The following is a 16,656-nucleotide window of genomic DNA, read 5'->3' as shown; positions in this document are numbered from 1 at the left end:
ACCAAGACTTTCAAGTTTTTAACTGTTAATTTGATACTCTATCCAAAGAATTTTCCAGTCTCTGGTTTTCATGACAATAACAAATACGTCTCTACTTTAAGAATTCCTGTCAAACCAGGCTTAATTAATTTTGAAGTGTTATGTCAGTCGATTACTCCTCCTATCTCTCTCTAGAAGTAAAGATAATATTCCCTTTTTCGATCGCGAGATAGTTTCTATTTGGTAGGAAGAGATTCAACAGTAAAAAATGTTCTACACATGTCCGCTATGTTTATATTCATTGGACAGCTGGTCATTATGTGATAACCGCACTATTCTTGCTAACTATGACGAAATTAAGTTGCATAAAGGATATCCAGCGCAAATTAGAGACTGTAACTCCTATCTTGAAGGGGTATGTGACTCTCACACTAAAGCTTTTCTATATTCCAAATGTCACTCTGATAAATGTGATCAATGGTAAAATACTTACCCTGGTATGTTTGGAAAAACCCTAAATGTGATATTAGTTTCTTTCGAAGAAACTGGTATAGTCGTGGCTTTAAACTGTTTTGGGAAGAAAAACCTAGTCTGCAATTCAGTTGCTGAAATAACAAGAGAATCTGTTTTTTACGACATCGCTGTGAAGACAGTGGCTACAATAATTATAAGTCAAGTGATTTTATTTGGCTGTTACAGAAAGTGATTCCTCGTATGAGTATACCGTGTGTCACATTGCTTCAGACCATTAAATCGAAACACGTGAATTTTAAATATGAATCAAAATGGTATTATTGACTTTACAAAGAGATATAACAAAAGTGAAGCTACATTGTATTGTTGAAAATGTGACCCTGACTTTGCACGCCAAGATCAGTACAAGTTAAACACCAATGATCTGAAATCACTATTCTTTATCGACAACCACCTACACGTAGAAAAAGGAATCTAAAAGATTAACGCAAATACTTTTACTTTACATACATTTTTTATTAATAAACAAATTTACAAACATTATAAAGACGCTTTTTTCTTAGGGCACTGAACTCAATATTATACTAGTAAGAAATGATATTTTCCGCTATGAACTCATTCAATCAAGAATTGTCTAAATAAATTATTAGAAATTCATTATAAGTGTAGCCATGATATCGAAAAACAGAATATAGTACTGCATGAAAAACCACAGCGTTTTGTCGATAAATCTTGTACATGCTTCCGTTTTGAATAATAGATTTTCAGCTTTGCTCATGCTAGCTATTGATGTGAGACGTGTAGAATCAACATGGTAGGCCAAGAGGATAAAAAATTCTATATTCTTCTGTGTTTGAAATACACATAACCAATGACCCGTCTGTACATAAGACAAGATGCTATTAACAATAACAATGTTAATAGTCATTGAATATGTTCAATGATTATGCAAGCGTTATGAATATGCTCAAGGAAATTCGAGGATTTACAATAGGGTTTGTATTTGGATATGTGTAAATCCAAGTTGAATACATTGATAATTTGATTTGTGTTAATAATGCAAAATAGGTTTCAATAGGTTTCAAATTGATTTAGTGAATTAAATGCTATACTATCCGTCAATGGCTATCTAAACTTACAGTACCCGTCGGATAATACTCATATCTTGAGTACCAAACAGAACCAATAAAATGACACCGTGACTTTTTGCAAACATTATATTGGTTTTACCATTTTCAAAAGTTATGAATCTTGATCTAGGGATTGCATTGTCAATTCATATAGGGTTCTATAGGATTTATCAAAGGATAATTTGTAGAGGAAAACTTCATTTACTCTACAGACAAGAGAAGATACTCTAAGCTTTTCAAATTTGTGTTGGGAACTTGTCCATTATCTTATGGCACTAGCAGTTTTTACAAGTGCCAAAGCAAGTTTTGAGGGAATTTCAACATTGATAAAGGAAGAGTCGGTGTAATTACGTAAAACTAGGGCAATATATAGTTGATTCGTGATTGTGTGAGGAACGAACAGTTTGATATTAATTTTTCAATTGCAAAAGCAACAGAACTCATAACCTGATGTTTTCGTACATGAAGTATTGCTGAACTGAGAGGGACTGTTGCATCAGGTGCATCGACAAGTACCTTTCATAAAATAAAATTGGACGGGGAAAGTCGTAATCTTATGTCAATTATAACATTTGGGGTGGGGTAGCCTTTTGGCTGTTTTAAATATTCCATGATTTATTTTCCCAACTAAGTGTAAGTCACCAATTGTTGCCTCTCTATGTGTATAGGTAGAGTCAGTGTCCGTTTCATATTCATATCCAACGGCAAATTTCTTATAGGACATTGGAGTCATTAACTTGAATCGGATGTAGCTAGTATAGTTTGAAAGGTTATTGATCGTAATCACCGATGTTCTATTTATGTATATAGTGATTTGTCAAAACGTTTTGTGTAGTATAAATTATCGTAGGATAGCCCCTCGGGAGCACTTTGGCTTTGACTGGTAGATTTTGTTTCAATATCACATGCAAATCTAAAAATGTGGAAGTCAAATCTTTGAAATAGTCTTCATCGGAATAGGTTTGAATGTGAAAGTTTACAGAGAGCAGTTGTTGCGGATAGAATCTTTCATAGTAACCATTTCTGAAACTCACATTAACATTTTCTGCATTGAAAAGATTCAACAATGATGTGCCTGAGGGATGGGACTCCTTGTTTGGTAATATTGTTTACATGTCAAGCAATTATCGACAGTAAAAGTATGAAGAAGCTATGGCCCGCTTGAAGAACACGTTTTCTTTCAAAATCCTTTCCTTTGTTTTTGCCTACTAGGGCACGTACAAGTGAATGATGTTGCTTTGTATATTAATTAACTACTTCTGGCAGTTGAACCTTGCCCTCACTTAAATTTAAACAAAGCTCTGATAAGAGATTAATGAATCCTTTTTTTAACACCATGTTTGAGTATAGCCTTCCTAAACCACAGTTTTGAATTACCTTGGACGGAAAATAGATGTCTGTTTTCAAGTAGTTTCTTCAGTGTCATAGTGGCAACTAATGATCTTTCTTACCGTTCATTGGTTGATATACGGTAATTTCATCGTTCAAAATATCTGTGACTATTTGTAAATCCTCGGGTTTGTTCTGATTGAGATCCAGTAGAATTTAACCATAACGTTTATTTGTAGCCTGATTGGATTCCGAGAGTAGAAATTTCGGTTCACTGGAACAAATTTGTTTTGTTTAAAGCTATGAGGAAACTTGAATCACGAACAACCCTGTAGATGATATAGTAAGTACAATTCGAAGTAAGTGTCCTCATACATTTGCTCTGATAAAGAGAATGTGGAGGACAACTGTAACGGAAATTTTTCATGATGATTAAACAGTGAATAATTTTAGCATATTCTCATACCATTCTTCAATGGATTCAGTTACATCATCAATAGTCAACCACGAGTTTTGTTTAATAACATGAAACACATCAAGCCCCTGTATGATTTTTTTTTTGTCTGGCGCAATAGTCTTGATTGTATCATAGGACTCTTAAAACACAGTATAACAATAGCAGATGTTTTTCGGATTTTCTAAGACATTTTATTACGATTTTGAATTAGTTTCATTTAAAGTGTTGTAGGACATTGATGTCCTACAAAGAAACAATCTGAAAGGGGTTTTAAATTGATATATATATATATATATATATATATATATATATATATATATATATATATATATATATATAAATTGATATATATATATATATATATATATATATATATATATATATATATATATATATATATATATATATATATATATATATATATATATATATATATATATAAATTGATATATATATATATATATATATATATATATATATATATATATATATATATACATATATATATATATATATATATATATATATATACTAGCTGTTGGGGTGGCGCTTCGCGCCACCCCAACACCTAGTTGGTGGGGGCGCTTCGCGCCCCCCCCAAGCCCCCCCGCGCGCGTAAGTCGTTACGCGCCATAATAGTTACGCGCCATTGTAGTTGTGTCCCTATGTCCCACCTGTGAATATAGATATATATATATATATATATATATATATATATATATATATATATATATATATATATATATATATATATATATATATATATATATATATATATGGTTTTAACTACGTAAAACTTATACAACATTCTTTGCTGTCCCATTGTCTATAGATATATATATATATATATATATATATATATATATATATATATATATATATATATATATATATATATATATATGGTTTTAACTACGTAAAACTTATACAACATTCTTTGCTGTCCCATTGTCTTTGCATATAAATAGATTGTCAGGTTTACCGACTCTTGAACATGCAACATATAATGGTCCATGGGAAAACAATCTGTATTCAGATCTATACCTCATGATTCTAATGATTGCCCTTGAGCTTTGTTGATGGTGATTGCTAATCGACCATTCCCTGTCCCGGTGTCCCGGTCGTCATTTACATCCCCCTGTTTCCCCCGGTGTCCCCGTTGTAGTTGTGTCCCTGTGTCCCGGTCGTCATTTATATTCCCTGTGTCCCGGTCGTCATTTGTATCCCGGTGTCCCGGTCTGTATATACATTCGTTTTTTAGTTTTGTTTTTCTCCTTTATTTTTTTCTTTTTTTTTCTTTTTTAGCTTATTTAGATTTTTAGATTTTTTAGTTTTTTTATTAGTTTTTATTTTTTTTTTCTTTTTAGTTTTTTTGTCCCGGTCGTCATTTATATCCCCCTGTTTCCCCCGGTGTCCCCGTTGTAGTTGTGTCCCTGTGTCCCGGTCGTCATTTATATTCCCTGTGTCCCGGTCGTCATTTGTATCCCGGTGTATTTTTTTTTATTAGTTTTTAGTTTTTTTTGTAGTTTTTGCCTTTTTTTAGTTTTTTCAGTTTTGACGTCACCTGATCCAGTTTTTTCAGGTGACGTCACCTGATCCACGATCCACAGATCCACAGACAACTTATTTTTATATATATAGATAGTTTTTTTTTTTTTACTTATGCCCTGGTCGTCATTTATACTCCCTGTGTCCCGGTGCTTTGTTGATTGCTAATCGAACATTCCTTTTGTCCTGGTCGCTTTCTCTTTGAGTTTCGTCATTTATTTTTTTCTTTTTTAGTTCTTTTAGTTTTTACCTTTTTTAGTTTTTTTTAGTTTTTTAGATGAAAATTTTTTTTAGTTTTTTCCTTTTTTTCTTTTTAGTTTTTTATTGGTTTTTACCTTTATTTTAGCTTATTTTTCAGTTTTTTCCTTTTTTTTAGTTTTTTTTTATTTTTTATTTTTTTTAGTTTTTTACCTTTTTTTAGTTTTTTTAGTTTTTTTTAGTTTTTTAGCTTTTTTACTTTTTTTATTAGTTTTTAGTTTTTTTTTGTAGTTTTTGCCTTTTTTTAGTTTTTTTAGTTTTTTAGCTTTTTTATTAGTTTTTAGTTTTTTTTGTAGTTTTTGCCTTTTTTTAGTTTTTTTAGTTTTTTAGCTTTTTTATTTTTTTTATTAGTTTTTAGTTTTTTTGTAGTTTTTGCCTTTTTTAGTTTTTTTAGTTTTGACGTCACCTGATCCAGTTTTTTCAGGTGACGTCACCTGACCCATCCATCCACAGACAGACAACTTATTTTTATATATATAGAATATATATATAAAAATAAGTTGTATGTGTGTTATGTCTCTCGAGTGACGTCATGTCATCATGTCGTCATGTCGTCATGAAGTTAGTTGTCGTCATGTTTGTTATGACGATGACGTCGTTAAAGGTATTTAAGAAATTCGTTCAAATACAAATTTTTAATTGTAAGAAGATCGTGGACGGAAAAATGTTTAATTGTAAAATGACTGAAGAACCTAAAATGGCAACAGCCGAGGAAGCTGCTTAAAGAGTCTATGCCAAAAAATTTGCTGCTGATAGAGAAAGTAAGAAAAGAAAGCGTGCCGAGGAATCACAAGAACAGCAAGAAAACAGGCTTGCAGCTGAAAGAGAAAGTAAGAACAAAAAGCGTGCCGAGGAATCACAAGAGCAACGTAAAAACAGGCTAGCGGCTTCAAGAGATAATGCCAGATTAGGAATGTGCAATTTCCGTCAACGAAGGCGTATCGAGGAACTGCCAGAGCAACGCGAAACCAGACTTGCTGCTGAAAGAGAAAGTGAAAAAAGAAGGCGTGCCGAGGAATCACAAGAGCACCGTGAAAACAGGATTGCGGCTTCAAGACATAATGCCAAAAGAAACCGTGCCGAGGAATCACAGGAGCAACGTGAAAATTATCGCATGGCATTCAGGTACAGCCCAGTCGATGATTATAGTAGATGTGTTCAAATCGGGACTATGTCTAAAATTTGTCCCTACTGCAAGGCCTTGAAATTTAATGGTGAAACAATGGGAGTGTGTTGCACCTCAGGAAAAGTTAAACTTCCTCAACTGGCTGCACTCCCAGAGACATTGAAGACTTTGCTTACTGGAACTACGTCAGAATCTAAGCGTTTTTCTTATCAAAAATCAGAAAATATAACTCATGTTTCCAAATGACGTCGTTTGGTGCCCAAATCGAAAATCCAGATCAATCTATGCCTACTTTCAAAGTAAAAGGGCAAATTTATCATAGAGCAGGGTCCCTTCTACCATTCTCAGGCGAGAATCATCAATTTTTACAATTGTACTTCATCAGTGATAGAAATTCTGAATTGAATTCACGTTGCGAAATTTCTCCCGACGTTGAAAGGACAATCGTTTCCCAATTGCAACATCTTTTCCACGAAAATAATAATTTTGTACGTCTGTTTAAAACAGCCATCGATTTGATGCCTACTGATACGCATAAAATTGTTATTTCCGCTGACAAAACGCCTCCTGGCCAACATGTGCGTAGATACAATGCTCCAACTATCGACGAAGTGGCAATCGTTATGGTCGGTGATCAGTTTTTACCTCGAGATATTACTCTCCATAAGCGAAACGCTCATTTGGTAAAAAATGCTGAAATTCGTCGATGCTACGATGCCCCACAGTATCCTATCATTTTTTGGGATAGAGCCGACGGCTATCACTTTAATATTAACTTGATAAATCCAGCCACTAACAAAGAAATGAATAAGAAATGCAGTGCAATGCATTATTATTCCTATAGACTAATGATTCGGCAGGATGAAGACAATTATATTTTTAAATGCCGTCAATTGTTTCACCAATACATCGTTGATATGTATGCAAAAATTGAATCAGAACGTTTTCTATTTATCCGTCTGAATCAGACCAAGCTCCGCTCTGAAAAATACATTCATTTGCGAGATGCAGTTGTAAATGACCGTAATACCACTAACGTTGGAAGATTAACGGTTTTACCTTCGTCATATGCTGGCAGTCCCCGTCATATGCATGAATATGCTCAAGATGCTATTGCATATGTTCGTCTCTATGGTCGTCCAGATTTATTTATTACATTTACATGTAATCAATCTTGGGACGAGATACAGCAGCTTTTACTTCAAGGATAATCGGCGGTTCATAGACATGACATTACGGCCCGTGTCTTCCGGCAAAAGTTGAAATCACTGATAAACTACATAGTAAAACTTGAAGTGTTTGGGTCAGTGCGATGCTGGATGTACTTAGTGGAATGGCAAAAACGAGGATTGCCACACGCACATATACTAATCTGGCTACATTATAAAATCACTTCTAATGAAATTGATGATGTGATTTCCGCTGAAATACCTGATGAAAATGTCGATAAGGGGTAATATGATATTGTTGTAAAAAATATGATACATGCAACTTGCGGTGCACTGAACGAAAATTCACCATGCATGGCCAAAGGAAGATGCACAAAGCAATATCCTCGACTTTTAGTACCCAACACAATTACTGCAAATGATGGTTACCCACAATATAGAAGAAGATCTACTGAAGATGGCGGTAAAACAGCAATAATAAAGAAGCGTAACGGTACCACCATCGAAGTAGATAGCCAGTGGGTTGTTCAATATTCCCCATTATTATCAAAAACATTTAATGCACACATAAACATTGAATACTGTAACTCCGTAAAGGCAATCAAATACATATGTAAATAAGTCAACAAAGGCAGTGACATGGCAGTTTTTGGCTTGCAGTCCGAAATCAAAGATATCGACGAAATCGTACCATATCAGGCTTGAAGATACATAAGTAGTAATGAAGCTGTTTGGCGAATTCTTTCATTTCCGATACATGAACGTAGTCCAGCTGTTGTTCACTTAGCGTTACATTTACAGAATGGTCAACATGTTTATTTTTCGGAATCCAACGTGCAACAAAGAGCCCTAAATCCACGGATACAAAGTTAACTGCTTTCTTTTCGCTATGCAAAAATGATTCTTTTGCAGAAAAAACTGCTGTATACTGAAGTGCCTTCGTATTACACGTGGAATACTAAAAGTAAAGTATTTGAACGTCGAAAACAGGGTAAGTCAGTCGACGGCCAACCTACCATCTTCAAACATACCACGATAGGAAGAGTCTACACCGTTCACCCCAATCAACATGAATGCTTCTTTCTACGCCTGCTTTTGGTGAATGTACCTGGTCCGACGTCCTTTGAGTATTTGAGAACTGTAAACGGTACTATACATGACACTTACCGTAGTGCATGCCATGCTCTGAATTTATTGGAGAATGACCAACACTGGGATAACTGCATCAATGACGCGTGCAAAACGTCAACTCCAAGTCAAATTTGAGCATTGTTCGGAATCATACTAACAACTTGCTCTCCTTCAGCTTCTACAGGGTTATGGGAAAAATATAAATTGAAAATGTCCGAAGGTATACTCCATCGAAAACGGTTAGAGACGTCAGATATGACTTTTGATTTTACATCAGAAATTTATAACTACACTTTAGTTATTATAGAAGATTTGTGCGTATGTATGGCAAACAAGCCTCTTCAGGATTTGGGAATGCCTTCACCTAATCGTACCGCTGCTATTTCGACATGTGTAGAATTGGATCGTGAACAAAGTTACAGTACGAGTGATATATTGTCATATGTACAAAATAACATTTCCAAGTTAACGTCGGAACAAAAAGACATTTATGATACGATAATGCATTGTGTCGATAACAACGTTGGAGAAATTTTCTTTTTGGATGCGCCAGGAGGTACTGGTAAAACGTTTGTGATAAAACTGATTCTGGCATCAATTCGATCAAAAAATGATATAGCGTTGGCAATTGCGTCGTCCGGAATAGCCGCAACGTTGCTGCCTGGTGGAAGAACTGCTCATTCCGCTTTGAAATTGCCTCTGAATTTTCATTCTACAGAAACTCCCACGTGCAATATTTCCAAATCATCTGGGATGGGTAAAGTATTGCAGCAATGCAAACTTATTATTTGGGACGAGTGCACAATGGCACACAAAAAATCGCTCGAGGCTCTGGATCTATGTTTGAAAGATTTGCGAGGGAATTCGAAACCCTTTGGCAGCACATTAATATTGCTTGCGGGAGATTTCAGGCAAACATTACATATAATACCATATAATCACCCCCTGCAGACGAAATGAATGCTTGCCTGAAAAATTCTAACTATGGGCACACGTAAAGACATTACAATTAACTACAAATATGCGTGTCCGATTGCAAAACGATGACTCTGGTCAAACACTTTCAGATCAATTGCTGGCAATTGGCAACAGTAAGCTCCCAGTAGACTCAATCTCAGGACGTATACAACTACCTGCTGAATTCTGTAATTTAGTGACGTCCAAAAATGAATCGATTGAAAAAGTATTTCCGAATATTCTAAACAATTATACAAATAATAAATGGCTAAGTGAAAGAGCGATTTTTGCACCCAAAAATATAGACGTCCACGAAATCAACAATATTGTTTGACCAAGATTCGAGACCAGACAGTCCTTTACAAGTCAGTCGACGCAGTTTTGGAACCAAATGAGGCGGTTAATTATCCATCTGAATTTTTAAATACCGTGGATCTTTCAGGGTTTCCACCACACGTGCTACAACTAAAAATAGGCGTACCAATAATATTGTTACGTAACATAAACCCACCAAAGCTTTGCAATGGCACGCGACTTGCCGTAAAAAAAAACAATGGAAAACGTGATAGAGGCCACAATCTTGACAGGGCCTTTTGAGGGTGAGGCTGTTCTTATCCCTCGCATTCCCATGATTCCAACGGATCTGCCTTTTCAATTTAAAAGATTGCAATTCCCATTTCGATTAGCATTTGCAATCACCATCAACAAAGCTCAAGGTCAATCATTAGAAAAATGTGGTATAGATCTTAATACTGATTGTTTTTCCCATGGACAATTGTACGTTGCATGTTCGAGGGTCGGTAAACCTGACAATCTATTTATATGCAGCGACAATTGGACAGCGAAGAATGTTGTATATTCGCAAGTTTTACGCAGTTAATTTGTATTGTATCTATCTATCTATCTAATTATATAAAAACGAGTTGTGTGTATGCATGTTTGTTTGTTTGTAAAAAGAGTGTTCGCATATAACATCATTATAAGTACATAAGGCTTCGTATATGCACAAACAATCGGAAAGCCAAGAATGTTGTATATTCGCAAGTTTTACGTAGTTCAAAACACATATATAAATCTATCTATATTCATAGGTGGTACACAGGGACACAACTACAATGGCGCGTAACTAATATGGCGCGTAACGACTTACGCGCGCGGGGGGTTTGGAGGGGGGCGCCCTACCAACTAGTTGTTTTGGTGATATATATATATATATCTTATATATATAAAAATAAGTTGTCTGTGTGTGTGTGGGTCTGTCGGGTGACGTCATGTTTGTGTGTCGACTGACGTCATGTTTTCGACTGACGAAATTACAGACCGGGACATCGGGACACAAATGACGACCGGGACACCGGCACATAGGGAATATAAATGACGACCGGGACACTCAAAGAGAAAGCGACCGGGACACAAGGAATGTTCGATTAGCAATCACCATCAACAAAGCACCGGGACACAAATGACGACCGGGACACAGGGAGTATAAATGACGACCAGGACATAAGTAAAAAAAAACTAAAAAAACTAAAAAAAAGGTAAAAACTACAAAAAACTAAAAAGAAAAAAAAACTAAAAACTAATAAAAAAACTGAAAAAGCTAAAAAACTAAAAAAACTAAAAAAAAAAAAAAAGGAAAAAAAATGAAAAATAAAGGAGAAAAACAAAACTAAAAAACATAAAAATAAAAAAAAACTAAAAAGAAAAAATAAAAAAACTAAAAAACTAAAAAAAAGTAAAAACCAAAAAAAAAACTAAAAAGAAAAAAAGGGGAAAAATACAAAAATTTATTTCATCATATACCATTTCAAAATCGAATGTATATAAAGACCGGGACACCGGGATACAAATGACGACCGGGACACAGGGAATATAAATGACGACCGGGACACAGGGACACAACTACAATGGGGACGCCGGGGGGCGCAGGGGGATATATAAATGACGATGGGGACACAGGGAATGTTCGATTAGCAATCACCATCAACAAAGCTCAAGGGCAATCATTAGAATCATGAGGTATAACTAAAAAAACTAAAAAAAAGGTAAAAAACTAAAACCTAAAAAAAAGACCAATTCAAAAACGAATGTATATACAGACCGGGACACCGGGACACAAATGACGACCGGGACACCGGGACACAAGGAATATAAATGACGCCCGGGACCCTCAAAGAGAAATCACAGACTGGGACACCGGGACACAAATGACGACCGGGACACATGGAATATAAATGACGACCGGGACACAGGGACACAACTACAACGGGGACACCGGGGGGCACAGGGGGATATATAAATGACGACGGCGACACAGGGAATCGTCGATTAGCAATCACCATCAACAAAGCTCAAGGGCAATCATTAGAATCATGAGGTATAGATCTGAATACGGATTGTTTTCCCATGGACCATTATATGTTGCATGTTCAAGAGTCGGTAAACCTGACAATCTATTTATATGCACAGACAATGGGACAGCAAAGAATGTTGTATATTCGCAAGTTTTACGTAGTTAAAAACATATATATATATATCTATCTATATTCACAGGTGGGACATAGGGACACAACTACAATGGCGCGTAACTAATATGGCGCGTAACTACTTACGCGCGCGGGGGGGCTTGGGGGGGCGCGAAGCGCCCCCACCAACTAGGTGTTGGGGTGGCGCGAAGCGCCACTCCAACAGCTAGTATATATATATATATATATATATATATATATATATATATATATATATATATATATATATATATATAAATATATATATATATATATATATATATATATATATATATATATATATATATATATATATATATATATATATATATATATATATATATATATATATATATATATATATATATACATATATCTATATATATTACTCTTATCACTGTCAAAATACTACTAATTGTAAAATACCTCAATCTGGTGAATAGATAATAATTTTCTATGCATGAAAACACAAAAATAAATAACTCTTTTATTTAAGGAAAATGCAGTTCAAAAAATTTAAAGACACTTTAATATTACATTTTTATTTACATAAATAAAATCTTGGGAAATACCCTTAGGGAGGGCATAATAGTATTTATTGAGTCTTTTGTCATCGTCATTTAAAGTTTCATAAGTAAACATTAGACAAACCATCTTGGAGAATACCCTGAAGAAACAAGTCTTGAAGAAAAAATGTCTCGAGGGATTGGTGACTCCTTGTAGCTCTAAGAATACCGCCTATGTCTGTTGCAGAAAGCATTAATAGGTTACTATTGTGGAACGTCTCAGGGAAAGTTAAGGGTAGTAAGTTGAAACTTATAGAAAATTTCGAGCTCAATCAAAATATATTATGTGTATCTGCATTTGTATCTATTATGGCTTATCTGCAATATCTTATAAAAGGCTAACGGCACTTAAGTAAAACTTTCAAGGAATGTTAAGGTAGATGTTGAAATAAATAAAAAGACACTATTTAGGATTGATAAATTTGAATAAAATATTTTAATTCTGGAACCAAAGCTGTTGCCTTCTGGCCTCTCTTGTGGCAAGGGGAAAGTATTGATTAGAGCTCCCACTCTATCTCCCCCAAAAAATCAGGCCAAATGTTAAAAGAATTTTTATTGATTAAAAAAATTTGTCATATATTTAAATCTGAACTTTCTTACATTACATGGAAAAAGATATGGAGAACTGAAAATTTCAGATTCAATTTGCTTATAATTTCTGCCAGCTGCACTCTCTGTTTTATTTTAATAAAAATTAAATTTTAAATGTAACAAAAGAATTATAAATGTTCGATTATTTATTTGAAAGCTTGCGCCCCTAAAATTTCTGTGCCAGGATTAAGTGCCCAGTCTACCCTTCCTAAAACTACCTCTGAGCAGATGACGTGAAAAATGGGGGAATGATCATTATTTTAACAAATAACAAAACTTAGGCAATCAAAAACTGATAGAAATCAATTAAAAAACCTTCGCAAAACGACGTTTTTCAAGGAAAAGTATAGAGTCATATGAAATTTAAGACCCGTATAAATAAATTCGTATAAATAATTGATGCTCAAAACGACAAGGATTTATCACTTGGAAATTAAAATACCAGTCATAGCACAAATAAAGACAACGGGTACTAATATAAATAAATCTTGGAACGTGTAAAAATTAGATTTAGTATTCAAGTTCAACTTAAACCGAACAAAAAATACTATAAACATGAGTTTGGCTACTTGCACCTTCCTCCTGCCCTACCGTAACAGTCTAAAGCTTCTGATTTCACTTGAAGGGAGGAAGGACCCATCAGTGATACATGTTCTTGTCATTCCAACAGGGTAGAAGGGAGACTGCAAATCTCCTAGTAATAGCTTTCAAACCTAGGAATTTCAATAGTGTACCTTTTATTTCAATCTACAAAAGGGCTGTTTTCGGGGTTCCGAAGTTCCCATAAGTTCCTTACAGTCATTACTTGTGATTTTGATTTTGACATGGATGATGCTTCGAATAGAAGTTCAGAACTGTTATAGAAAAATTCTTTAGTCCAGTTTTGTTTCATTCCGACTGACCGATAAACGGTAGAAAGGAAAACAAATAGAGCTTTAAGTTTTTTTTTAGAGAAATTGAAATTAAGAGAATTGAGAAATCGGCCTAGGTGCCCTCCAATTTATTTGGTCACTTAAAACGGGCACTAGAACTTTTTGATTTCGGTTAGAATTTGAGTAGAAATAAACTTCTACAGTAGGGTTCCCTGATACGCTGAATGCGACGGTGTGATTTTCGTCAAGATCGTATGACTTTTAGGAGGTGTTTCCCCTTACTTTCCAAAACAAGGCAAATTTTCTCAGGCTCGTAACTTTTGATGAGTAAGACTAAATTTGATGAGCTTTTAGTAAGACTAAATTTGATTGAGCTTAAGCTTTTATATTTAAAATCAGCATAAAAATCCAAAACAAATACAGCTCTTTACGCTAAAGTTTGACTCTTTCTCTCAATTCTACTTTATTAAACAGTAAATAACTTTAGCGTAAAGAGCGGGACGTTGAGGGAGGAACAGCCCCTTTCATACACGGAGTAATTTCTGTTCGTTTTAAGTTTTAATGTCGCTCCTTACTTTCAGTCAAATAAAATTGTTTTTTTTATTTAATTTTTGAACGTCTTTGAATTAATGCATGTTTTTATTTCGGCTTTCCGCAAATGAATAATTAAAACAGAATTTGCGTATTATTTTTTTTTGCTAAATGGCTTTCTCTTAGCTTTGATCAGACGATTTTGAGAAATAGGGTGGGAGAGGAGGCCTAGTTGCCCACCAATTTTTGGTAACTTAAAAAGGCAACTAGAATTTTTAATATTTAACGAACGTTTTTATTAGTAAAAAATATACATAACTTACAAATTAGCTTACGTAACGAACTTCTATATTCGTATATTTTTATTATGTATATGAGGGGGTTTGCCCCCTCGTTAATACCTCACTCTTTACACTAAAGCTTTAATTTTGTCTAAATTCCTTAAGATTGACCCCTGAATCACAAAGGCTGTAGAATAAATAGTATAAATTACTAAAAAAACTTTAGCGTAAAGAGCGAGCTATTTAGGAAGAGATGGACTCCCCATATGCGCAATAATCTTTGTTCGTTTTAAGTTTTAATGCTCGTCCTTACTTTCAGTTGAAAAACTTTTTCATATTTATTTATTTACTGTTTTTTTAAAAGTAATACTAGAAAATCCTGATCCCCCTTCATGTAATTTCTCTTATCCCATTACAAATTCCTCCAAGGGAAGATCCTCCCGCGTAGCCCCCTCCCCTCAACCCCCAACCGAAAATCATCCTGAAAAGGTCTGTGCATTCCCAAAGAATCATTACTGTATGTAAACGCTGGTCAAAGTTTGTAACTTGCAGTCCCTCCCCTGGGGACTGTGGGGGAGTAAGTGAGCCCCAAAGATATAGTTATTATTTTTTTCGACTATGCTGAACAAAATGGCTATCTCAAAATTTTGATGCGTTGACTTTGGGAAAAAATGAGCGTGGGAGGTGGCCTAGGTGCCGTCCGATTTATTTGGTCATTTAAAAAGGGCACTAGAACTTTTAATTTCTGTTAGAATGAGCCCTCGCGCGACGTTCTAGGACCACTTGGTCCATACGATCACCCATGGGAAAAAAACAACAACAAACAAACAAACAAATAAACACGCACCCATGATCGGTCTTCAGGGAAAAAATACTAAGTTTCACATTTTTGTAGATAAGAGCTTCTACACTAAGGTTCTCAGTTACGTTGAATGCGATGGTATGATTTTTGTTAATATCGTATGACTTTTAGGGGGTGTTTCCCCCTATTTTCCAAAACAAGGCAAATTTTTTCAGGCTCATAACTTTTGATGAGTAAGACTAAATTCGATGAAATTTATACATTTAAAATCAGCATAAAAATGCGATTTTTTGATATATCTATTGGTATCAAAATTCCGTTTTTTAGAGTTTTGTTTACTATTGAGCCGGGTCGCTCCTTACTACAGTTCGTTACCACGAACTGTTTGAAATAATGAGACGTTTGGAACGGACTTCTTGATAGACATTCTGATGCTCTTTTGGAACTTTCTGTTCCCGCTAAAACCTATTTTAAATATTAAATAGAGTCATAATTCTTACTGAAAATAGAAATAAAAGACACGAATACCTTTTGAGTGAGTCAAAAAATCACTATCAAGGCAGAGACAAATCAGGAAAGTTTTTAAATCGATCTAAAAATTCCAATGGATTCTAACGACAGATCAGAATTTTTTTCTCTCTGAATTAATACTCGATAAATATTAGAGAGAAAGATTCTGGACTTTCCTTGACATACGCAACACACGCTTTTTCTTACTGGAGAGAAGAAACCCCCTGATTTGGGTTTCCCCTGTCCCGTAAGAAAAAGCATTTGATGGCTAGGTCACTTTTTATACACGAAGGACGGTAGGTATTCAAAAATCGTATTTTGGGCAGTTCATCTTCATACAGGATTGCCTAAAATACTCAAAGAAGCAAATAAAAAGTGAAGTTTTAGGAGGACTGGGCTGGGGGGAGGGAGCATATGCAGGCAGCCATGTGAAGATGGCTT

General features: G+C 34.8%; 1 protein-coding gene across 3 annotated transcripts in view; it reads right to left on the bottom strand.

Annotated features, from left to right (window-relative positions):
* The window catches only part of LOC136031579 (lachesin-like), a 108,997-nt gene that overhangs the window by 12,295 nt on the left and 80,046 nt on the right, over positions 1-16,656 (bottom strand). The window contains exon 8 of one of the 3 annotated variants that reach the window (XM_065711248.1): positions 3,068-3,186. The exons of the other annotated variants lie outside the window; for them this stretch is intronic. Within the exon in view, the coding sequence (XP_065567320.1) occupies positions 3,083-3,186 (104 nt within the window). The 3' untranslated portion in view covers positions 3,068-3,082. Of the gene's footprint in view, positions 1-3,067; positions 3,187-16,656 lie in introns of those variants that run through there. 3 annotated transcript variants of the gene reach the window in all.

Source organism: Artemia franciscana, chromosome 9 (assembly GCF_032884065.1).
Source record: "Artemia franciscana chromosome 9, ASM3288406v1, whole genome shotgun sequence".
In the NCBI taxonomy this organism is placed as follows: domain Eukaryota; kingdom Metazoa; phylum Arthropoda; class Branchiopoda; order Anostraca; family Artemiidae; genus Artemia; species Artemia franciscana.
This window is presented reverse-complemented; position numbering and strand designations above follow the sequence as displayed.